Consider the following 22,865-nt stretch of genomic DNA (forward strand, 5'->3'; position numbering starts at 1 on the left):
AAGAACGTGTGGGAATTTATATGGGATTCCAAGAGATGTGTAGATCAGTAGTACTAAGGTCAGGAACCATTGCAGATGTCTGCACTTTACCATAAAGCTCTATAACAAAACAGTTATTTTTGCCAAGGGAAACAATTTCTTAAATAACTTAGATTTATACTGCTTTTAAGGTGTTTTGAGAGATGAAAATGGGACTTTTTTGATCCTTTGCTAGCTATTATTAGTGATCTTAAGGCAAAGATATGAAGCTAGCATATCTTAATGTTAAATTTTCTATATCTTTGTATCCATTTTAGTTCTGCCTCATAGCTGTGTTAAAAAAGGGACCTGACATTGTTGATATGTACAAAATATCGAGCTATAGACCAGATCATTTACATTTTTGCTTTTTTTTTTTTTTTTTTTTGGTACCTGGAATCGAACTCATGGCCTTGAGCTTTCGGGCAGGTGACAGAAGCACTGAGCTAAATCCCCGGCCCTGCTTTTCTTTTAAGAATGTCTCATCTTTGCTTCTATGCCATCTCATTCTCTCCCCCCAAAGCTAACTCTGGCAAAGAGGATCATAAACTGCATCTACTCTTTGTTATCTTGTTTTACTCACTTTATTTTAAAATTTATCACCATCACTATAAAGCCTCATTCATTTGTTCTAATACTAAAATTGTGTTATATGAAAGGATCCTAATTTTTTTTTACCAGTCCTCTACTGATGAACATTTATTTTCAGCTTTTGCTGTTAAAAACCATTCCTCTGTATGTGTTTGTTCCTCCAGATACATCTACAAAATAACTTTGTTTCATTGAGATAGGTCATTAGCAGTATAGTTACAGTATTGATGAGATAAGATGACAGATTGTCCTCGAAAAAGATTGTGTGAGTTTACAGTCCTACCAGCAGCATACAGGCATGCCTGTTTTCCTCATACCCACCCTGTCATATTATTGGATTTCAGTGTGTTGCCATTTTAATGGATGCAGAATAGGGCCAGGGATTTAGCTCTCGTTCCGCCCCCTGCCTCGCAAGCACAGAGTCCTGAGTTCAATCCCCAGTACCAAAAAATAAAATAAAATGGATGCAGAATTAATAGGTCATTGTTTCAGTTTATATTTCTTTGAGAGTAGATATTTTGATTGATGTTTTGTAGTCCAAATAGCCAACTTCATTTGCTTATTTCAGCCTTCTTTTTGTTCTAGAAAGATATAATCCTACTAAAACTTCAAATGGCCACCAGTCTAAATCGTAAGTTTATTGCTTAATAAGTTTGCTTTGCTAAAAGCTATCTATAGTATCTGAATGTTTTGAATAATAATTAGCAATATTCATCTTTTTTTTTTTTTTTTTTTTTTTTTTTTGTGGCATTGAGAATTGATCCCAGGGCCTTATGCATGCTAAGGCATATATACTTTATTACTGAGCTACATCCCTGGGCAGATATACTTATCTTTAAGGCAGGGGTAGGCAAACTTTTATGTAAAGGCCCAGATAATGAAAATTTCTAGGTTTTCACAGCTACATGGCCTCTGTCCTGTGTACCCAGTTCTGTCATTGTACTATAAAAACTGTCATAGACCATGATTATGGGTGTATTCCAATAAAGCTTTCTTTACAAAACAGTGGTGGGGTAGATTTGGCTTGTGGGTCATGATTTGCCTACCCCTGCAGGGAGATCACGGTTTTTTCTCATCTCAGAGAAGTGTGTTTCTGTTTGTGTATATATTCATAGCTTATATTTAATCCTAAAGAAGACAGAATTCTTCCGTGTAAGCTCTCCATTTCACTACTAAGGTGTTATATGTTGAAGCAGTCCAGGTTGTACTACGTTCAAATTTTCCCTTTCTTTTTGGGGGGAGGATGAAGTGCTAGTGGGGATCAAACACAAGACCTTCACGCTGAGCTACATACTCCCCAGCCCTTTTTATTTTAAGACACGATATCACTAAGTTGCTCAGACTGAGCTTGAACTTGAGATCCTCTTACCTCCCAAGTAGCTGAGGTTGCAGGCATGTGCCATCACTCCTGGCTAAATTTTCCTATTTTTATTTTGCTGGCAGAACCAGGAATATATATCAAAATGTAATAAGGGGTGGAGTGGTGGTACATGCCTGTAATCCTAATTAGTTGGGAGGCTGAGGCAGAAGGATCGCAAGTCTGAGGCTAGTCAGGGCAACTTAGTGAGACCTTGTCTCAAAATGAAAAAGAGCTGGGTATATAATTCTGTGCAAAGGGCCAGGGATGTAGCTCAGTGGCGCTGCACCTGCCCGGCAAGTGCAAGGTCCTAAGTTCGGTTCCCAGTACCGAGAAAACAAACCAACTGAATAATTCTGTGCTGCCTGGGTTCCATCCCCATCACTGCAAAAATAATAATAATAATAATAGGGTAGTGTATTGGATGGTAATAAATTCCGGCTTAAGGAGTGGACTTGTGAACTCTTAAAACCACAGGTTAACTCAGCTTTTGAAACAAAATTCCAACCTTGCTGGAGGGAAGAGCAAAGCAGAGGCAGGGAAGTAAAAAGAATTAAGATATGCTATGTACATGTAGCAGCTCCCCGTGATGAATGTAGCCAGTATGTATTACAAACATGTACTAATAAAAAAGTCCTTGTGGTCACAGTGCCAGCTGTTTATGCTGTAATCACAAACTGTACTGTTTATCTCTAACAGTAGCCTCTTCAGTTGAAGAAGGGAGGACTAGGGTTTAAACCCCTGCACCACACACAAAAAAAGAAAAAATCAAAACAAAGAAAAGAAGCTTCCTCCTGCGCTGCTGAAGAATTCAAATTTTATTTTTATTTACCATTTATATCAAAGAACTGATGCATGCCTACCATACCACTTTGGTTGCTAAGAGAACAACAGCATGCAGGACACTGAGCAGTTTAGTAAAACCTTTGACACACTGTATTTGTATATGTGAATATATTCCTTGAGCTGCCGTTATTAAATCATAAGGCCTGGGAGAATTCAGGGTAAGTACATTTCCTTATAGAAAGTCAGTCATAGAGATGCACTAAACCCTTCTCCAAAACAAAACTGTCCAGGCATGGTGGCTCAGACCTGTAATCTTAGCACTTGGGAGGATGAGTCAGGAGGATTGCCATGATTTCAAAGATAGCCTGGGCTCCATAGTGAGTTCAAGGCCAGCCTGAACCATGTAGTGAGACCCTATCAAAAAACACTAAAAACAAAACTCTTTTTTCCATCCCCTTTGATTAAGCCAATCTTACAACACTTTTCCTTTTTTTTTTTTTTGGTGCCGGGGATCAAACTCAGGACCTTGAGCTTTCGAGGCAGGTGGCAGAACCACTGAGCTAAATCCCCGGTCCCAACTTTTCTTTATTATATAATCATATGGTTACTTTATTTCAAGGGGATATTTTGTATAATAATTTGAACTTTTGAGTCATATTTAGAAAAGTGGATTGAGCTTTTGAGGGAAAAGTACAAGTAGTTACTGGAATGAAAGATTTCCATCCCACTGATTGGAGACTTCTGACATTTTAAAAAGAAAGGTAGAGTAGAACCAACTGGTAATGAGAAATTCAGACATTTTTCAAATGCAGTTCTCCCTAAACTTTGTGTTAATTTTTTACTCTCATAAAAAGACAGTGTTTTGTAGATTGTAATGCAGATTTAAGGTTTAATGGTTTTCATTTTATAAGGAAAACTTAAATTTTTAATTTTACTTTTAAAAACAAATTCCAGAAAATATCAGCTTATGATATTTATGTGTATTTTTCAAAACTAATTTGAAGTTTGATCAAGGAAGACTTGGAACCTGGAGATTTAAAACTTCATAGCTGCTCATTTATGCTGCTTACAGAGAGCATTTGTTCTTCACACTAAGGCATTTATTGACTTAGGAAATTGTGTTCTTCTGTTTTTCACCGTTATCCCATTGCCAATGATTGTATGAATCTCTCCTTTGGGAACATTGAGAACAAAGAGACTTGGTTCATACTTACCTTTTATCTTGCTTTATTTAGGAGTTACATTTCTCTAGTGGTCTGTTGGATATGGCTGTGTTAATTTGTTTAAATCGTGATATAATGGGTATACGCATGCATTTAGAAAAAAGTTGGTGATAAGAGAAGTAAATGGGAGAGTTTATAGGAAATAGCTTATGTTTAATTGGGAAAAAAAAAGGTGACTGTTTCACCCATGACAGTTTAGAGCTTATGAAATGATTAAATTCTTTTCTCGGTTTTCTGTTTGTTGCTTTGCTTTTCAATTAAATCTTCGGCTCTCACAGTGATTATTTCTAGTATTATTGATAGATACTAATACTTTGGCATGCCGTGATAAACTATTTCAAAAATAATAATCCTCTCTCCCCTTTCTCTCTAGTATGTTAAAGGATGACTTAAAGCTAAGCAGCAGTGAAGACAGTGATGGGGAACAGGTGTGTCTGCTATAATCATTTCCCCTGTCATACAGTATTTGTTTGCATTTGATTTTACAAAAAATCATAATTGAATAATAATATTTATGAGCCAGTTGTTTGAAATAAATTCTTTTCATAATTTTCCTGACACTGGAATGTTGTAGTTTTCCTACACTGTCTGTAAACCTTCACTTTTTTCCTTGTCTTCTCTTTAACATTTATTTGTTTTGTTTTGGTGCTGGGTATCGAACTCGGGTCCTTGCAACTGCACAGCGGGCAGCAAAACCACTGAGCTAAATCCCCGGCCCTCTTTAACATTTATTATCAGTCAAAACATATTTATGAAGCAGGAGATTATTGCTGTGCAGAGCTTTTTTTTTTTTTTTTTTTTTTTTTTTTTTTGGTACTGGGGATCGAACTCGGGACCTTGTGCTTGCAAGGCAGGCATGGTGCCACTGAGCTAAATTCCCCGGGCTCAGCAGTTTGTTAATTAAGAAAGAGTTCAGGATAGTGTTCACATTACACAAATAGAGTACCATTTGTTCATTCACAGATTTCTTTCTTATGCTTTAATTTTAGGACTGTGATAAAACAATGCCAAGAGGTACACCAGGAAGGTGGGCATCTTTTCATTTTATTTTATTTGGAGGGGTAAGGTCAGCCTGATTAACATTGTTAGTGATATAATAAATGGCCTTATAAAGTAAATATTGGCAATTGTGATGGTGGTTTTAGAATTCTGTAAATTAATACTGAAAACTAGGTGTTTAAAAATCATCAAATTAGACATTTAAACTGGGTGAATTTATGATATGTAAATTAGACCTCAAACTTTTTAAAATGGGAGTATTAATAGCTGAATAGCACATCAGAAATTTGTTTAGGGAAGTGTTTATTTCATTTATAACGAAGTTCTAGGTTCATTGAATTGTAACAGCTTAGGAAGACATTGTAAATAAAGTTGGCTGTCAGATTTGGATGATTTTTTTATTGTCACTGTAAAAGAAACTTTTCTTCATTTATATGTTTCACCTCCATTAGCAACTCTGAACCTTCACATCATAATAGTGAAGGAGCAGACAATTCCAGGGATGATTCTAGCAGCCATAGTGGATCTGAAAGCAGCTCTGGATCTGACTCAGAAAGTGAAAGTAGTTCCAGTGACAGCGAGGCCAATGAGCCGTCGCAGAGCGCCTCTCCTGAGGTAAGAGGGGGGCAGCCGCCTTCACGGGCCCTCTCCGGGCCTTTAGCAATGTCTTGTGGAGAACTCTTCAGATGTAAAAGGTGAAGAAGGACAGAAGGTTACATATTTTGACAAAAGACAGTTGAATTGTGTATCTTAAAACCTAAATACTTCATTTTCTTTATTATTTGAACAAACATTTTTCGTAGATTAGTAACTACTTAAGGTCATATTATGGGTCGCTAAAATGTTAGATTGGGGGTCGGTAGTGCTAAAGATTGAATCCAGGGTTTCATGTATAATAGACAAATACTTTACCACTGAGCTACATCCCTAGCCCCAAGTATTAGATTTCTTTAGCCTGGTCTTTTGTGTGTCAACATAGCAGTTCATATTACATTGGTATTGTAAACAATACAAAGTGAATCATATCGTATAATTTTATTGTAGCTTAAAATGTGGTTTAAAAAGTCTTTTTTTCTTTTTGCCCATTTTGGTAGCGCACACCTGTAATACCAGCACTTTGGGAGCCTGAGGCAGAGGGATTGCAAATTCAAGCACACCCTGGCCAGCTTAGTGACTTAGCAAGACCCTGCCTCAAAACAAAGCAAAAAAATGGGCTAGAGATGTAACTCAGTGCCAGGTCCGAGTTCAATGTCCAGTAAAGGAGAGGGGCATAAAAATCTCTCTTGGTACTTGATAATGGATTCAAATTGGATTCCGAAGAGGATTATTTGCTATTGATAGGCCACGTATAACAGTAAGCCCATCTTCTAACTCACGTGATTGGAGCTGATAGTCTTTCACCCTATGCTTCAGTCCACTTGGAACCTTTAAAAGCAGGTACTTTTATTTCATCAGGAATTACATTTTTCTTACTCCTAGACATTGTAAAGGAGAAAGCTTCAATATTAAAAGAAAAAAATAAATATTTCTCTGTTTTTCAGCCTGAACCACCACCCACAAACAAGTGGCAACTTGATAATTGGTTGAATAAAGTAAACCCACATAAAGTTTCACCAGCTTCTTCTGTAGATAGTAACATTCCATCATCTCAAGGCTACAAAAAGGAAGGCCGTGAGCCGGTTACTGGGAATAGCTACACTGAGCCAGGTGGGCCTAAAGAAACCAGTTCTACTACTCCTGGACGAGACTCCAAAACCATCCAAAAGGGATCAGAAAGTGGGCGTGGGAGGCAGAAGTCCCCCGCACAGAGCGATAGCACAACACAAAGGAGAACTGTGGGCAAAAAGCAACCCAAAAAAGCTGAGAAGGCAGCTGCTGAAGAGCCCCGAGGAGGCCTGAAGATAGAAAGTGAAACCCCTGTAGACATGGCTACCAGCTTGCCCTCCAGCAGACACAAAGCAGCCACCAAAGGCTCAAGGAAACCCAATATAAAAAAGGAGTCCAAATCTTCCCCTCGACCTACAGCAGAGAAAAAGAAATATAAGTCAACAAGTAAATCTTCCCAGAAATCAAGGGAAATCATAGAAACAGATACCTCATCCTCAGATTCAGATGAAAGTGAAAGCCTTCCTCCTTCCTCACAAACTCCCAAGTACCCTGATAGCAACAGGACTCCTGTGAAACCCTCCTCTGTGGAGGAAGAAGATAGCTTTTTCCGGCAACGAATGTTCTCTCCCATGGAAGAGAAGGAACTCCTTTCACCCCTCAGTGAGCCTGATGACAGGTATCCACTTATTGTGAAGATTGACCTGAATCTCTTGACCAGAATACCAGGAAAGCCTTACAAAGAGACAGAACCACCCAAGGGGGAAAAGAAAAATGTGCCAGAAAAGCACACAAGAGAGGCTCAGAAGCAAGCCTCAGAAAAAGTTTCCAACAAAGGAAAGAGGAAACATAAGGTTTGTAAAGGTGGTTGTTGTTGTTCATTTAAAAACATCTCTATCTGAAATGCTATGGAAATCTCAGTGAGTAGGTCTTAAGTTATAAGAGAAAATAGTGGGATGAGCCCAAGGCCCAATTGAGACTAATATAGAGCAGACTCTTGAGGATTTCTGTGCTGTCTCCCTTGGTAGAGCAGAATAGTTTTTAACTAAATAAGAAATGAGCCAGTCACCTCTGTTGACAGTATATGATGGCCAGAGTAGAAGTGAGAGTGGAGTAGAGGCATTTGCAGCATTCTTAAAAATTTGGTTGTGTCTGGTTCTAGTTGGGATACAACCTCTACCCTTTCTCTTCTATTTATAACCAAACCAAGTCACACTTTTAAGATAATTGGTTAAATCCAGCTTAAAAAAACAGACAAACCAACTAGGGCCAGAGATTTAGCTCAGTGGTTTTGCCACCTGCTGTGCAAGCACAAGGCCCCGAGTTCGATCCCCGATACCAAAAAGCCCTCAAAATTTTGATACGCTTGAGAATTTCACCCACCCTGCATGTGTCTGTGCCTAGCTTTTTTCCCTTAAAGTTCAGAACTTAAAACATCTGCTGGGGCTGAAGGCTTAGCTAGTGGTAGAGCACGTGACCAGCATATGTGAGGTTCTGAGTTAATCCTGAGCACCACAGGGGGAAAACCCTGCTGGACCTCACAAGCTCTTATTTTTAAGTACATCCAAGATAATTTAGGACCAAAATTTGGTGTATAGTTAAGGTTAGCTTTTTGTAGGCCCAGGAAATGAGAAAACTCATGACTAAGATTTAAGGATAACAGTCATATAAACATGGCACACTCAGTGGTGTGTGCCAGTAATCCCAACTAGGACTGAGACAAGAGGTTTGAAAATTTGAGGCCAGCCTGAACATTGTAGCGAGATCTCATCTCAAAGATTTTGATTTTGTAACTTTTTTTTTTTTTGGTACCGGGAATCAAACTCAAGTCCTTGCGCTTGCACTGAAACCACTGAGCTAAATCCCCAGCCCAAGATTTTGATTTTATAAAGTGTATAACACCAGGAAACTTGATTATGATTTTTGAAACACGTGGTTTTAATAAAGTATCAGAGTCAATTCCTGGAGACAAAGTCAGTAAAACTGAGAAGAGACATTTGTACAAGGCAATAAAAGTTGTAGATAGGGCCTGGGATTTAGCTCAGTGGTTCCAGTGCCTGCCTCACAAGCACAAAGCCTCAAGGTCGATCCCCAGTACCAAAAAAAAAAAAGTTGTAGGTAGCATTTTTTCATTTCTTCATTTTTCTCATTCTTCATCTTTAATCATTTGTACAGAGGAACAGACTCTTTTCTTATGACAGAATATTTATGTTCTTGTGCCTGGTTTTTAGAGCAGTAGTAAAACTTAGATTCACCTACAAATGTCATATCAATAATAGATCCACTGCTTAAAATTTCAGCCATAAAGATTTTTAAAACTCATTGGGCTTAGCTATACTGAAAAGCTGAAACTATAATAAATGCTAGTGAAGATCTAGAAGGGTAGGAACTTTGGTACAGTTCTAGTAGGAATATGAGCTAGTGCAGCTGCTTTAGAATACAGTTTGGTAGTTCCATAAAAAGTTAAATATAGAATTACTTTAGATCTTAGTCACTTTTTTTTGGTATCGGGGATCGAACTCGGGTCCTTGTGCTTGTGAGGCAGGTGGTGGAACCACTGATCTAAATCCCCGGTCCTCTTAGTCACTCTGTTTATTGCTGAGACACAATACCCAACAGGTGCAATTTAAAGGAAGAAAGCTAAAAAGTCATCCTGAATGGCTGTGAACTGTTGACTGGATAACTAAAATGTAATATATCCACTATTCAGCCCTAAGTGTGAAATACTGATCTATACCACAACATGAATGGGCCTTACAAAGAGTTTACACTAAGTGAAACATTCAGACACAACAGACCATGCATATGTGATTCCGCTTATATGTAATATCCAGAATCTAGAAAGACAGAATGTGTAGATTAATGGTTGGATCTGAGGGGAGGAGAGAATGGGGAAAGAATGCTTATGGGTATAGAGTATCTTTTTGGGATGATGAAAATGTGCTGAAATTGATTAAGGTGATGGTTCTACAACTATGAATATACCAAATGCCATAGAATTCTGTAGTTTCAAAGATTGAGTTTCATGATATATGAGTTATATATTAATTATAAGTTTATGGAATACCTTCTCTTCCAAAATCATTACCTAAAAGAAAATGCCATCTAAAACTATAGGAAATCTGTTACAGTATTTGGAAATTCTATGTATCTAAAATAGGAGACCTTTCTCAGCCTTAAGACCTTCATTATTATACATTGTTTAAAGGAGCTCTTCTCCTTCTCATTATCTTATTTCTGAGGTTTTATCAGGTATAAACTGGAGGTTTCTAGTGGTCAAAGCTGAAGTTAGATTTTTAAAAACCAGACCCGGTAGCTGCTGTTTTCCATTTTTTCATCCAGAATGAAGATGATAACCGAGCCAGTGAGAGCAAAAAACCCAAAACAGAGGACAAGAACTCATCAGGCCACAAGCCACCCAGCAACAGAGAGTACGTCTCCCCAAAACATGTTGCCAGCCAGAGTGGTTAATATATGTATAGCATTTGTTCCTGGATACTTTCTAACATGTTGTCGCTGATACCACATGTGTGCCTATGCTGAGTGGAAAGCATTTAAGATTTACTTTTTCTTTTCTATTTTCTTTAATAGGAGAGAGGGTGGATATGAGTAATAGTTAAACTTTATCACTTTCTGGGTAGATGGCAAGATTATAACTTACCAGAGACATGTTGCTAAGTTGTGAACATTAATCTCTTTTTATCATTCATCTGTTCTTTCAGTCAGTATTAAGGACTAATTGTGTGTGGCAGGTTATATTTTCAAAATGGTATACAACTGTGGAGAAAAAAGAAATGGATGAAGAAAAAGACAAAATGCCCACCAACCCTTATGGCATTTACAGTCTCATTTTGTTTTACAGTATTAGGTATCCCAGTAATCAAATGGGGCAAATAAAATTTTTTTGAAAGCGGGTAAAGAGAGAGGAAAAAAAATCCATCCCCCCATATTACTGTGTGAAAGATGAAGGCGGCATTTATTTTGTTTGACAGGTCATCTAAACAGAGTGCTGCAAAAGAAAAGGAATTGTTACCTTCACCTGCTGGCCCCGCACCTTCAAAAGATCCAAAATCAGAGCATGGCTCTAGGAAGAGGACTATTAGTCAGTCATCTTCCTTAAAGTCAAGCAGTAACAGCAACAAGGAGAATAGTGGCAGCAGCAAAAACAGTTCCTCCGCATCAAAGCAGAAAAAGACTGAAGGGAAAACTTCCAGTAGCTCCAAGGAGGCTAAGGTACAATATTGGGAACTTGAGCTTTTCAGAAGCCACTTTCATTGTTATGTGACTTCCTCAGGGTAACATTGTGCTTTGAAATTTTTGTAAACATCTCATTAAATTCATAGGCTTATACAGTCTACCTATACTATGTGACAATTTTGAAGATAAATTTATATAATGATCTAAGATCATGAAAGCAATGAGTAAGCTGTCCCCATGCCTATTAATTCAGATAGAAACTTGGACAAGTCGGTTATGACATTTTAAAAACAAGTACCAAATGATTCTGGTGCTTAGATTGAGTACTTGTGTATGTATGGTTTGCAGTGGGCTTTGGATTTCTTGGAATTAGACTTTCTAATCAAGTTACATTACATAAAGTGACAAAAGCAACCACTTGACTTTGATTCTTGAAGTAGAAAAAAAAAGTTAGCTGAGCTAACACTGAAATTATTACAGAATTATACACATACGCATAATATAGAAGAATATTCTTCATGTCTGTGGATGAAGATTTGGATCAAAGTTTTTTCAGGGCTGTTCTTCAATAGACTGTCTCCCTCAGTTTGTTTACTAGGTTCTTAGCATTGCTTTCTAAATTGATCTCAACGGGAGCAAACAGTATGTTAGACAAAATTAAAATCCATAGCCTCAGTGGTTCCGGTGCCTGCCTTGCAAGCGCAAGGTCCAGAGTTCAATCCCAGGTACCAAAAAAAAAAAAAATTAAATCCTTAAATTTTTAACAATATAATTCCCTGGATTATTATTTGTGACTTAAGTGAGTAGTTTGAGACTTGAAAATTCAGACTGACAAAAAACTGTCATCCTTACTAAACATGGTAAATTTTTAAAATTGAGGTCATTCAGTTCTCAAACTGTGATGTACAGAAGGTTTTTTCTTCAGCCAAACACCCTTCTGTAGTAGTTTGGAGAGTTGTCCCAAGGACCCTGCTCTGTTAGCTTTCTTCCCTGTCCCAGTTCACTGGCTCTTTCTCCATTTGCTATCCCTTAAAGTATAGGAGTAAAGGTCTCTGCAATTTTGGGGGTCGTGGGTGGTGACAGGGTCTCACTGTGTAGCCCAGGCTGGCCTCAGACTCACAGTGATCCTCCTGCTCCAGCCTCCCAAGTGCTGGGATTTACAGACGTGCTCCATCATGCCCATTGCTTATAATTGTTTCTTTCTTTTTTGGGGGGGGGGGCATTTTTTTCCGGTACCAGGCAGCGAACTCGGGACCTTGCGCTTGCGAGGCAGGCGGCAGAACCACTGAGCTAAATCCCCGGCCCTGAAATTGTTTCTTAAATCATCTGTTGCTTTTTGTGAAAATGCATTTATTAAGTGAGCTTATCTAGTACTGTATCTCATATGTAGTTAAAAATCACTGTCTATGTCTTCCTTATGAAGAAAGTTCCTTCAGTAACTTTGTCATTCCTGAAAATAGGTATTTGTGTCTGTTCTCCAGTGCCTAACCTACTTACTGGGTAATTAGGAAATATTTGTTTGATCAGATGGAGTCATTTGGTACTCTGGTACTGGGGATCGAACTCAGGTCCTTCCGCTTGTGAGGCAGGCGGCAGAACCACTGAACTAAATCCCTGGCCTTGTTTTCAACAAAATATAAAATATGCCCTTACCATTTTGATGCTGAGAGCTTATGGTACTTGACAGTTATTAAAGATGTTAATGTTAGTCTTTGGCAGTTTTAATTTAGGCAGTTACATGAGTTTGTTGAAGAAAGATCTATGGCTTAGGAAATAAGCTACTTTTTTTAATCAACTAAAGAAAATTAAGTAACCTAGAAAACCAAAATTACATATAATTTTTATAGGAGAAAAGTATGTTGAAATATGTGGAAATTTTTTTAGTTTCAAAAAACTTCAATTTTCCTCAAGTAAATGTAAATATAGGCATTTTATAAACATAAACTTTACCAGCATTTCTCAGATTCTAGGACTTCTATTTTCATTTCTTGAAGTAAACCATAATATTATAGATGGACCTGAAAAGCTCTTACAAGACAGAAAAAAATTATTACATGGTCCCTTTTAAGTAGTTTTTAAGCACAAGTGTAAATGACACATTATCAGGTTTTTCTACTGTTGAAACATATGTGCGTTGATAGGGTAAATTCTACTTATTTATAATGTTGTGGGGTTTTGGGGGGGGGGTTTGTTGTTGTTGTTGTTGTTGTTGTTTGGGGGACCAGGGATTAAACTCAGGACCTTGCACTTTTGAGGCAGGCAGCGGGACCACTGAGCTAAATCCCCGGCCCTGTTTATAGTGTTTTACTGTAGGAAAATAATATATTGGTCTTATTAAGGATAGGGCTGTATATAAGGCATTTGGAAAGAGAGAGCCCTTGTATAAAGGAATCGTTGATAGCAGAATAAAGTTTAAGAGTGGATGGGCTTTTAGAACGAGCCAGATCAGATCATACATCAGTATGTATGAACTTAGGCAACTTACTTAACCTCTTTGACACTCCTTTTTTTTTTTTAATTCAGTATAACAAGAGTACCTATTTCATAGAGTTGAAGGATGAAGAACTGTGCTAAGTACTTAGTTAACTTAGTACCTGATAAAGATTAAGCACCTAATAAATATTGTAGCTGTTTTCATTGACCAGTAAATTTTGCCCTAAGTTCTAGTGCCATTTTGCTATGAAGTTTGTATCTTATATTTCAACAAGTGCCTAGCCCAGTGCCTAACTCATAGTAAATTCTCAATAAATATGAGAATGAATGTTTTGGTTACATAATAAAATGGACCCATTTTGTTAAAAAAAGTTTACATTATAGGGCGGGGGGTTTAGCTCAGTGATTCTGGTGCCTGCCTCGCAAGCGCAAGGTTCCGAGTTCGATCTCCGGTACCAAAAAAGCAAAACAAAACAGAAAAGTTTACATTATAAAGTTTAACAAAGTTTTATAACAAAGAAATTAACACCAAAAACAGTGGAATTGGCTGGGCATGGTGGCGCCCACCTGTAACTTGGGAGGCTGAGCCAGGAGGATCACCACAAGTTGGAGGCCCGCCTGGACTACAGTCGTTCAAGGCCAGCCTGAACTACATGGTGAGACCCTGTCTCAAAAAGAAAACAAAGACAGTGGAATTTTGTTTTCATTTTAGCAGTGGCTGAGGAAATGCTGTTAGCTTAATTTTTAGTCTCCTCACAGTTTTCAACATACTGTATGTATTTTTTTTTTTTTTGGTTAGGAAAAGGCTCCAAATAGCTCCTCTAATTGTCCTTCATCTACACCAATTCCTGATGCTTCTAAGCCTCGGAGAACAAAGCTTGCCTTTGATGACAGGTGAGATAAATATGATTTTTAAAAATGCGTTTAAGAAATGATTTCAAGTCAACGGTTAATATCTGTCAGTGACCAGAGGTCTAATATTTGTGTGTGATCCACAGAATATTTCGAGTTTAACTTGAAAGCACCCTCTAATCCTAGTCCACTACTGCTCCTTTAACTGAACTGCATGACCCTTGGGGGGATCAGGATGAGGTGCCTTCCAGTAGGCGGTAACTGTTGCTGATATCACTGTGTAACACTGTTAAAATAAGTGTTTTCTTGGCTAAGGAAAACCTGTGCGGTTGCTTCCTTAATTTTCTGTTAAAAGGTTATTTCTCCTACCTATATCTTACTTACCTTGTCCTTTTTTTTCTAGACAGGGTCTCACTGTACTTCAGGCTGATTTTGAACCTGCTGTGTAGCCCAGGCTGCCCTCAAATTCTCAGTCCTTTCACCTCAGCCTCCTGAGTGCTGGGATTACAGGGTGTGCCACCATGCCTAGTTCCTGTTTGCTTTTAATCTTTAAAACAACTCAAGAGAGTTAATACTAGGGAGCTCGAGCCAGATGTGGTGGTACACACCTTTAATCCCAACTGCTCGAGAGGCTGAGGCAGCAAGACCACAAGTTCAAGCCCAGTCTAGGCTTAGTGAGGCCTTGTCTTAGTATATATTATAATATATACATAAAAGACTATAATAATATATAAAAAGTGCTGAGGCCGCAGCTCAGTGCAAGGCCCTGGATTCACTTCCCAGGACTGCAAAAAATAAATATGTGCATACGTGCATTCATGCACACTAGGGAGCTTGGTTTCTGTTTTCCTCAGTAAAACATTTGCCATGGGTATATGTTGTTAACCTGATAAAAACATTTATTCAAAAAAAAGTGAGATGAATGTTTAATGATGTTTGTTTTCTTAAGAGTATGAAAACAGTATTACTAGAAACTAGTGTTATCTTTTTAAAAATTTGCTGTTTTATTTACAATGAAAATTTACATTGCAGAAATTACTCAGCAGACCATTATTTACAAGAAGCAAAAAAGCTAAAGCACAATGCAGATGCATTGGTATGTAAATATTCTTGCACTTAACGTGTTTAATCAAATTAGCTTAAATTTGTTGTTTGTACTTTCAGTGAAGCACTACTCGTTCCTTTTGTTCTTCTCTCTGTAGTCTGACAGGTTTGAGAAAGCAGTATACTATCTTGATGCTGTGGTGTCCTTTATTGAATGTGGGAATGCATTAGAGAAGAATGCTCAGGAATCCAAATCCCCATTCCCTATGTATTCAGACACAGTGGAGCTCATCAAGTAAGTGGAAAACTTTGCCACATCATTGGCAGTAATATTTCTCTGGTCCATTTGAAAGGGGTTGATGTAACCAAATACGTAAACTGAAGAGGAGGCTTAATCCTTCATTTTCCTTGGAAAAGGACAACTAGATGTCTCAGTGGGTGTTTTATTTAGGTTTGACTCTAATGTTTTAGGACAAAGTCAAGATCAAGGGAAGCTTAAGGAGCTCTGCCCCGATGCTTTTAGATATATTTAGTACTTTATATGCAGTGATGTTTTTGGTTCCTTTTTATTAAGTATATTCTGTTTTTTCTACGGAATTCTTAAACTAACTCTCAAGTATTGTACTCATCACTTACTTGTTATCTTAATTCACAGATACACTATGAAGCTGAAGAATTACTTGGCCCCAGATGCTACGGCTGCAGACAAAAGACTGACAGTGCTTTGGTGAGTGTGCATTCTAGCCTCTGTTCAGTAACAGGCAGTCCCTTGATAAATTGTGCTGTGTATTCTGAGAGTAGCCCATGCATACCTTTCCGTAACCCTGTCACAAACATGTTCTTAAAGAGTCAAGCAGGAAATAACTTAAAATTCCTACTGAAAGATCGTAGTTGTTGTCACTCTATCTCTGATCCATCTCTGTTTTGATGAATGCGCTGGTAGGGTGGGATTAATACTAGAACTCTTCATTGAATTAAAGTGATCGCTTGTGCAAGCTCTCCTTTTCGTACCCTCTCTCTGCATTCACATATATCTCCTTTTCTTAGGAGAAAAAGGTTGTGACTTGTTTGCTTTGTTCTTAGCCAGGGAAATATTATTATTTCACTTATTTTAGTTTACTCTGCCTGGCTCTGTATCGAACAGTGGGAATGTATCTGTGAATTAATCTGATGGTCCTATTCATCATGGTGTTTATAGTCTAGTTTGAGGAGACAGAAATAAATAAACGTGTAAGTAAATGAGTGAATTACTTTTTTTTTTTTTTTTTGGTACCCGGGATCGTACTCGGGTCCTTGAGCTTGCGCAGCAGGCGGCAAAACTACTGAGCTAAATCCCTGGGCCTGCCTGAGTTAATTACTTTGAAAGAACAGTCTACGTTAGAAGAGTAAAGAGACCTGTCTGTAGTTAGAAAGAACAATGTATTAAAGGACTAGATAATGGGGGCCGGGGATTGTGCCGAGGTCTGCTCACATGTTCAGTCTTACACACTTGCGAGAGCCAGTCTTCTAGTCTTGCACAGCACAAAGGTTGCTTGTGCATTTGTGGCAAATCTGCTGTCCTGGTAAATAAACTGCCTTTTCCATTGGCTAGCCTAAGATGCCAGTCTTTGCTGTACCTGCGGCTATTCAAACTGAAGAAGGAAAATGCTCTGAAGTACTCAAAGACACTGACAGAGCACCTGAAGGTAAGTATGCAAAAGAGAAGCGTCTCCCAGGAGACAAAATTTGTGAAGTCCCCCTTTCCTACCCTAGAAGTACTCGCATATATAGGTAAGACTCATGAGGGGAGGAGCTGCTGTTTCAGAACTCTCAAATATGTTTGAGGTTTTTTGGGAAAATTTTAAAATGTATGTATATCTGATTGTAGAACTTATGTAGCTGTATGCAGCAGCTATATTTATCTCTTTAATGATCTTTTATTTCTAGTACCATGCTTCTTTAAACTGCTATTTTAGTTTTCTAAAACATTTTCCATGGTTTTTTCAGATCAGCACCACATAAATCCTTCTAAAAGTCTGCTCTGGTTGTGACTTGGAGCCCCTCAGTAGTTCACTGTTGTCCTTAGGGTTAGGTCTGTACTGCTTACCCAAGCCTATAAGGTCTTTTAGGTTTCTCTCTTTCTTATTCCTTGTTTTTAGTTTTTTTGGGTTTTTTGGTACCAGGGATCGAACTGGGGACCTTGCACTTGCAAGGCAGGCAGTGGAACCACTGAGCTAAATCCCTGGCCCATCCTTGTTTAAACCTATGCTTTAGGCAAACTGTATGGTCACATACATTGTCTTTTCTGCCACCTCTTTGTACATAGTGTAACTCATTTCCCTATGCAACTTCCCTTTCCCTTTATCTGAGTGTTATTCATTATTCCCTTGCTTCTTCATGCAGTCTTCCAGGACATCCCAGCTCTCACTGAGTAACATCTTTCTGTTGTGCATACACACACACACATACACACACATTTTAGTGTCTTCAATTGATGCAGCTTCATAAGATGAACTCTGGCCTAGTGCTTTTAGATGTATTTAGTACTTTATATGTTGTGGTGTTTTTTGCTTCTTTGTTTGTTAAGAATGTTCTGTTTTCTTCTACAGAATTCTTACAATAATTCTCAAGCACCATCCCCTGGCTTAGGAAGGTAGGTCAAATTTTATTTTATAAAGTATCATTTGCAGCAAATGCGGTGGCACGTAACTTAGTCTCAGCACTTTTAGAGGCCGAGGCAGGAGGATTGCAAGCTCGACCCCAGAGTGGGCTAGTTAGATGAGACCCTTTGTCTCAAAATAAAAAAGAGCTGGAAGTGTAGCTCAGTGTGAAGACCCTGAGTTAAAACTCTAATGCCGCATACACACAATAATCGTTTGGAGCAGGCTTATTTATATATAATACGGAAGTAGAATGGCTAGGGATCACCTTTCCAAAAATGGAAAAATGTTATCTACTGTTTTACAAATTAAAATAATTTTATTAAAGTATTATATTAATTCATTCTTCATTTGTTGATGCTGGGGATCAAACCCAGCCAGGGCCTTGTGCATTCTAAGCACATGTTCTACCACTGAGCTACACCCGTCCCAAATAATTTTTAAGATTATTTTTTCCTGATTTGTGAATGAAGAATATAAATTAATATAGTCATAGCATGGGCTGGGGATTTAGCTCAGTGGTGCCACCGCTTGCATTGCAAGCACAAGGTCCCGAGTTTGGTCCCTGGTACCAAAAATATATATATGTAGTCATAGAATGATCAGATTCTGGTTCTTTTTGTTTGTTTTTCTTTTTCCTTTTTTGGTACCAGGGATCAAACTCAGGACCTTGCGCTTGTGAGGTAGGCGGTGGCACCACTGAGCTAAATCCCCAGCCCCTATAGTCATAAAATGATTAGAGATGAGGCATTTTATCTGCAGGTATTTGAATTTTTAACAACACTTTAGCCCTTCTCACAGTTTCATTTTTGTAGTTACTTGGATTTATGACAGTGGACTTCACTTTATTCAAGTCTTGGCATTGCCAGAATTAGTGGCATGAGTATAGTTTTTCCTCTTTACGTATATCACACTAATCCCAACCACACACAAAAGGAGGCAAAACACTGTGAAACCTTTTTTATTTTGTATGTTTCTGTTTTTATGTTTATATGAATTGACATTCAGTCTTTGCCTTGTTTTTATTTTCCTGACCAAATTTGTAATCTTTTTTTTTTGGTACCAGGGATCGAACTCGGGTCCTTGCGCTTGCACAGCAGGCGGCGAAACCACTGAGCTAAATCCCCGGCCCCCAAATTTGTAATCTTAAAACTACAGTTAAAAATACAAACAAATAGATTTCTTCCCCAACTTGTGTTCGGTTTTCCTGTTTTCAGTGTTGTGATCATAGTTTTGGGCAGTTTCACAGATTTTAGTACTCTGAAATTAACTGAAATATTTTAACACATGTTAAGAAATACTTAGTTGGCAGAAAGCTTGAGGTGATTGCAGTTGATTGAGGGAGCTATACCTCTTTGTTCACTCTGAATAATTTGGTTAAATTAGGAAAGTGCTAGAAATTATGGAGCTCAAGAAGTTCTCACCTACCACCACAATTTTGGGGGTTGTGAATTCCATCCACCCTTCTACCAAATGATCTGAAAAACAGGTAATTACATGCCTGCATAAGTGCAAAGTATTGAGCTAGAATGAGGGGAGAAAGCTTCAAGGGTTTGAACTACTACCAACATGGTATTGTGACTTCTTCAGTCATCTCTCCTTTCTTGTTCTGTTGCCATTATTAAAACAAAAGATATCTGTAACATAATTCACAATGACCTTTGGTAAAATGGTACCTCAGTTCACGAACTTAATTCTTTCTGTGATTCTGGTCACAAACCAAATTGGACAAGAACTGAGTCAAATTCAGTGGTTAGGGTCCATGTTGATCTTACAGGGAAATTTGATTTAGATCTCATCCAGTTCAGTTTGTGACCAGAATCGTGGAAAGAATTGAGTTCACGAACTCAAGCACCACTGTACTTACTTAGAAGAAATTGAACTTCTCTGGGAACCCTTGTAGTCTAAAAGAATCCTTAAATTTTAAAAGCCTTCATCTAGGAAGAGCCAGTGCTACATTGATCTCATACTGTTATATCTGTATGAACTAGCTTCCTATTTTCTCTTGTGTGTAGCAAAGCTGTTGGGATGCCTTCCCCTGTGTCTCCAAAGCTGTCACCAGGCAATTCAGGAAATTATTCTTCTGGGGGCAGTAGTTCAGCAAGTGGTTCTTCAGTGACCATTCCACAGAAGATCCACCAGATGGCAGCCAGCTATGTTCAGGTTACATCCAACTTTCTCTATGCCACTGAAATTTGGGACCAAGCTGAGCAGCTTTCCAAAGAGCAAAAAGGTTGGTGGAGTTCTAGATAAAGTTTGAAGCATAGAATTGTTAAAAGGAACTTTTATGATTTAGTTAAGTGGCGTGTGTTATTACCTAGTAATACCTCTCACAATCCTGGTGACATAAGCTAAACTCTCTTGCTTTAAGACAAGTATGTGTCTTTTTGGTATATTAAGTGCAGTTCACACTTTAAAAGTGATATGTTAGCTGGGAATGGTGACACACACCTGTAATCCCAGCACTTGGGATGGCAGAGGCAGGAGGGTTGCCGTGAATTTGAGGCCAGCCTGGGCCACATAGTGAGTTCAAGGCCAGCCTTGCTATGTACCGAGATCCTGTCTGAAAAAAACAAAAAAACTAAAACAAAAAAGGCAGTATGTCATACTGTGGGATGATTAATATTTGACTATAAAAATAAGATTACAGGATCAGGGATTTAGCTCAGTGGTTTCCCTGCCTGCTGCGCAAGCGCAAGGACCCGAGTTCAATCCCTGGTACCAAAAAAAAAATTGGATTACATTTAGATGTCTTACTCATTTGAGATGTTTAATATGTAAGAACATTCATGCTGGATTTTTAGATATAATGGAAGGCATTTATATGATAAAAGAAACAATTTCTTAGCTTTCCTTAAAATTAGGTTGAAACATTTCATCTTAAAAGTTTATTATTCGGCCAGGGATTTAGCTCAGTAGCATTGTGCCTGCCTAGCAAACTCAAGGTCCTGAGTTTGATCCACGGTACCAAAATAAAAATGTTTATTTTTGCCTAAACTAAGAACATTGAAAATTATAAAAGTATTTAATGCTCTTAGGGGAAAGTACTATGTGAACACCAGCTTATTATATAGTAGATTTTATTTGCAAATATAAGTGCATAGCATTTATTCAGATAGATCTTTTGCAGAGGAACACTAAAACAGCCGATCAGTCAGTGTTATTTTTATCACATGGCACTTAAATACTTATAGTATGAACAGGCACTCAGATGTAAACGAAAGATTCCTCTCGTATTCCTAAAGAGGAGTAATAATGAGAAAAAGGTAAAAGAGAAACGCAACATTTAGCTTTTATGTTCTTTCATACTTAGTCTATCATCAGATTTCCCCTATCATCTCAAACATGCATTTTTACTTTTTAAAAACAGTTGGATTTTTTTTTTTTTTTTTTTTTTTTGGTACCGGGGATCAAATTCAGGACCTTGCACTTTCGAGGCAGGTGCCAGAACCACTGAGCTAAATCCCAGGCCCTGGATTTATTTCAGACAAGATCCAAGCAAGGTTTATACACATAACATTTCACTGATAAGCCTCTTTAAGTATCCCCCCTCCCACTTTCTTTTGGTGCGGGGAGCACATGCTATTGATGATGAGAACCTGGGTCATAGAATATCTTAGTCTGGATTTGACTCATTACTTCCTTATGTTACTTAATTTGTTGTTCTGTCTCTTATTTTCTTTATACTACTAGTTACATCTTGAGGATTGATGAAATTCATGTGCAGTTGGTTTGTGTGTGTGTTTCTCTTTTTTGTAGATTGAACCCAGAGCCTTGTACACGATGGTCAAGTGCCCTTCCACTAAGCTATACTCCCATCCCCCAAGTGTTTTAGATAAAGATACTCCATAGACTAATAATGGTGAACCTTTTAGAGACCGAGTGCCCAGACTGCAACCCAAAACCCACTTACATATTGCAAAGCGCCAACACTGCAATTATACCTGAATACTAAGGTTTTAGTTTAGAAAATACAACTGTTGTCTGATGCTCAGCTGCTGGGGTGACTTGGCTTGCGTGCGGACAGAGGGCTCAGCATGCCCGCTGCACCACACATGCCATAGGTTCACCACCACTGCCATAGACAGTACACTAGATTTACTATTGCCCCACATTTGGAGGCATGTAATAATTAGTCTTTTTTTGGTTTTGGTACGGGGGATCGAACTTGGGTCCTTGCACGTACGCAGCAGACAGCGAAACCACTGAGCTAAATCCCTGGCCAAAAAGCAGTATTTTTTTTTGGTTCCAGGGATCGAACTCAGGTCCCTGCGCTTGCACAGCAGGCAGCGAAGCCACTGAGCTAAATCCCTGGCCCCCAAAAGCAGTATTTTTAAGAACCCTCTTCTTCTCTGCATGTCTAAAAATACTGTTTTTTATTTTTTGGTACCAGGGATCAAATTCAGGACCTTGTGCTTGCAAGGCAGATGGGCAAAAACACTCTTAATGTCTAGTTTTACATCCTTTTTTCTGTTCTCATAATTACATCGGAATCAAATCCTAGGACAGTGTTCTCCCTCCCAATTTCCTTCATATGCAACCATTATTTGTTCACATAGGAAGAATCCGTTTATTTCCATCCCTTGAATTTTTAAACTACTGTCTGAAAATATGGGTTTTATCGTTGGTATATGACATACAATTACAGTACACAGGTTGGATGCAGACTGTCATAATTATCTAACCTCACAGGGGCTATTATGGGAAACATGCAAAGAATATCTTCCTTAGATAACATTCTGTTAGTATGCTTTGTGGTAATAAAAAAGGGCAAAATTTTTAAAAAATTACTTCTGTTTTATGCCATTTGCTTCTTACAAAAACAGTACATAGAGAATGTTTTGAGTAATCAAATAGGACGGACACTGTGTATGTGTGTGGCACTAGGTCTCCATTCTGAGGCATAATAGCAGTTTATAATTACCGTCAGTGATATTCTGCACATACATATAACACTTGCAGACCATGCGTTCTCTAAAATGTTGCATGCCTTTGGGAACAACGTGACCTGCGAGACAGTGGGGATGCTCGTCCTGAGGCAGACTTACCATGCTAGTGTGGGAGGGTATGTGTTTTTGCTTCATGTGTATGCTGTTTTATAGTCTAGACTCAATTTTAAAC

General features: G+C 38.3%; 1 protein-coding gene across 2 annotated transcripts in view; it reads left to right on the forward strand.

Annotated features, from left to right (window-relative positions):
* The window catches only part of Aff4 (ALF transcription elongation factor 4), a 100,358-nt gene that overhangs the window by 71,789 nt on the left and 5,704 nt on the right, over positions 1-22,865 (forward strand). For both annotated transcript variants that reach the window (XM_004836585.4, XM_004836586.4), the window contains 14 exons: positions 1,195-1,240; positions 4,349-4,403; positions 4,965-5,002; positions 5,427-5,589; positions 6,516-7,433; positions 9,922-10,010; positions 10,572-10,812; positions 14,009-14,103; positions 15,094-15,157; positions 15,264-15,400; positions 15,761-15,832; positions 16,697-16,790; positions 17,694-17,737; positions 19,760-19,977. In XM_004836585.4, coding sequence (XP_004836642.1) covers positions 1,195-1,240; positions 4,349-4,403; positions 4,965-5,002; positions 5,427-5,589; positions 6,516-7,433; positions 9,922-10,010; positions 10,572-10,812; positions 14,009-14,103; positions 15,094-15,157; positions 15,264-15,400; positions 15,761-15,832; positions 16,697-16,790; positions 17,694-17,737; positions 19,760-19,977 — 2,274 coding nt within the window. The remainder of the gene's footprint in view (positions 1-1,194; positions 1,241-4,348; positions 4,404-4,964; positions 5,003-5,426; positions 5,590-6,515; positions 7,434-9,921; positions 10,011-10,571; positions 10,813-14,008; positions 14,104-15,093; positions 15,158-15,263; positions 15,401-15,760; positions 15,833-16,696; positions 16,791-17,693; positions 17,738-19,759; positions 19,978-22,865) is intronic.

This window comes from Heterocephalus glaber, unplaced genomic scaffold, assembly GCF_053883595.1.
Source record: "Heterocephalus glaber isolate CG9 unplaced genomic scaffold, H.glaber_assembly_v1.0 deba00001606, whole genome shotgun sequence".
NCBI lineage: Eukaryota > Metazoa > Chordata > Mammalia > Rodentia > Bathyergidae > Heterocephalus > Heterocephalus glaber.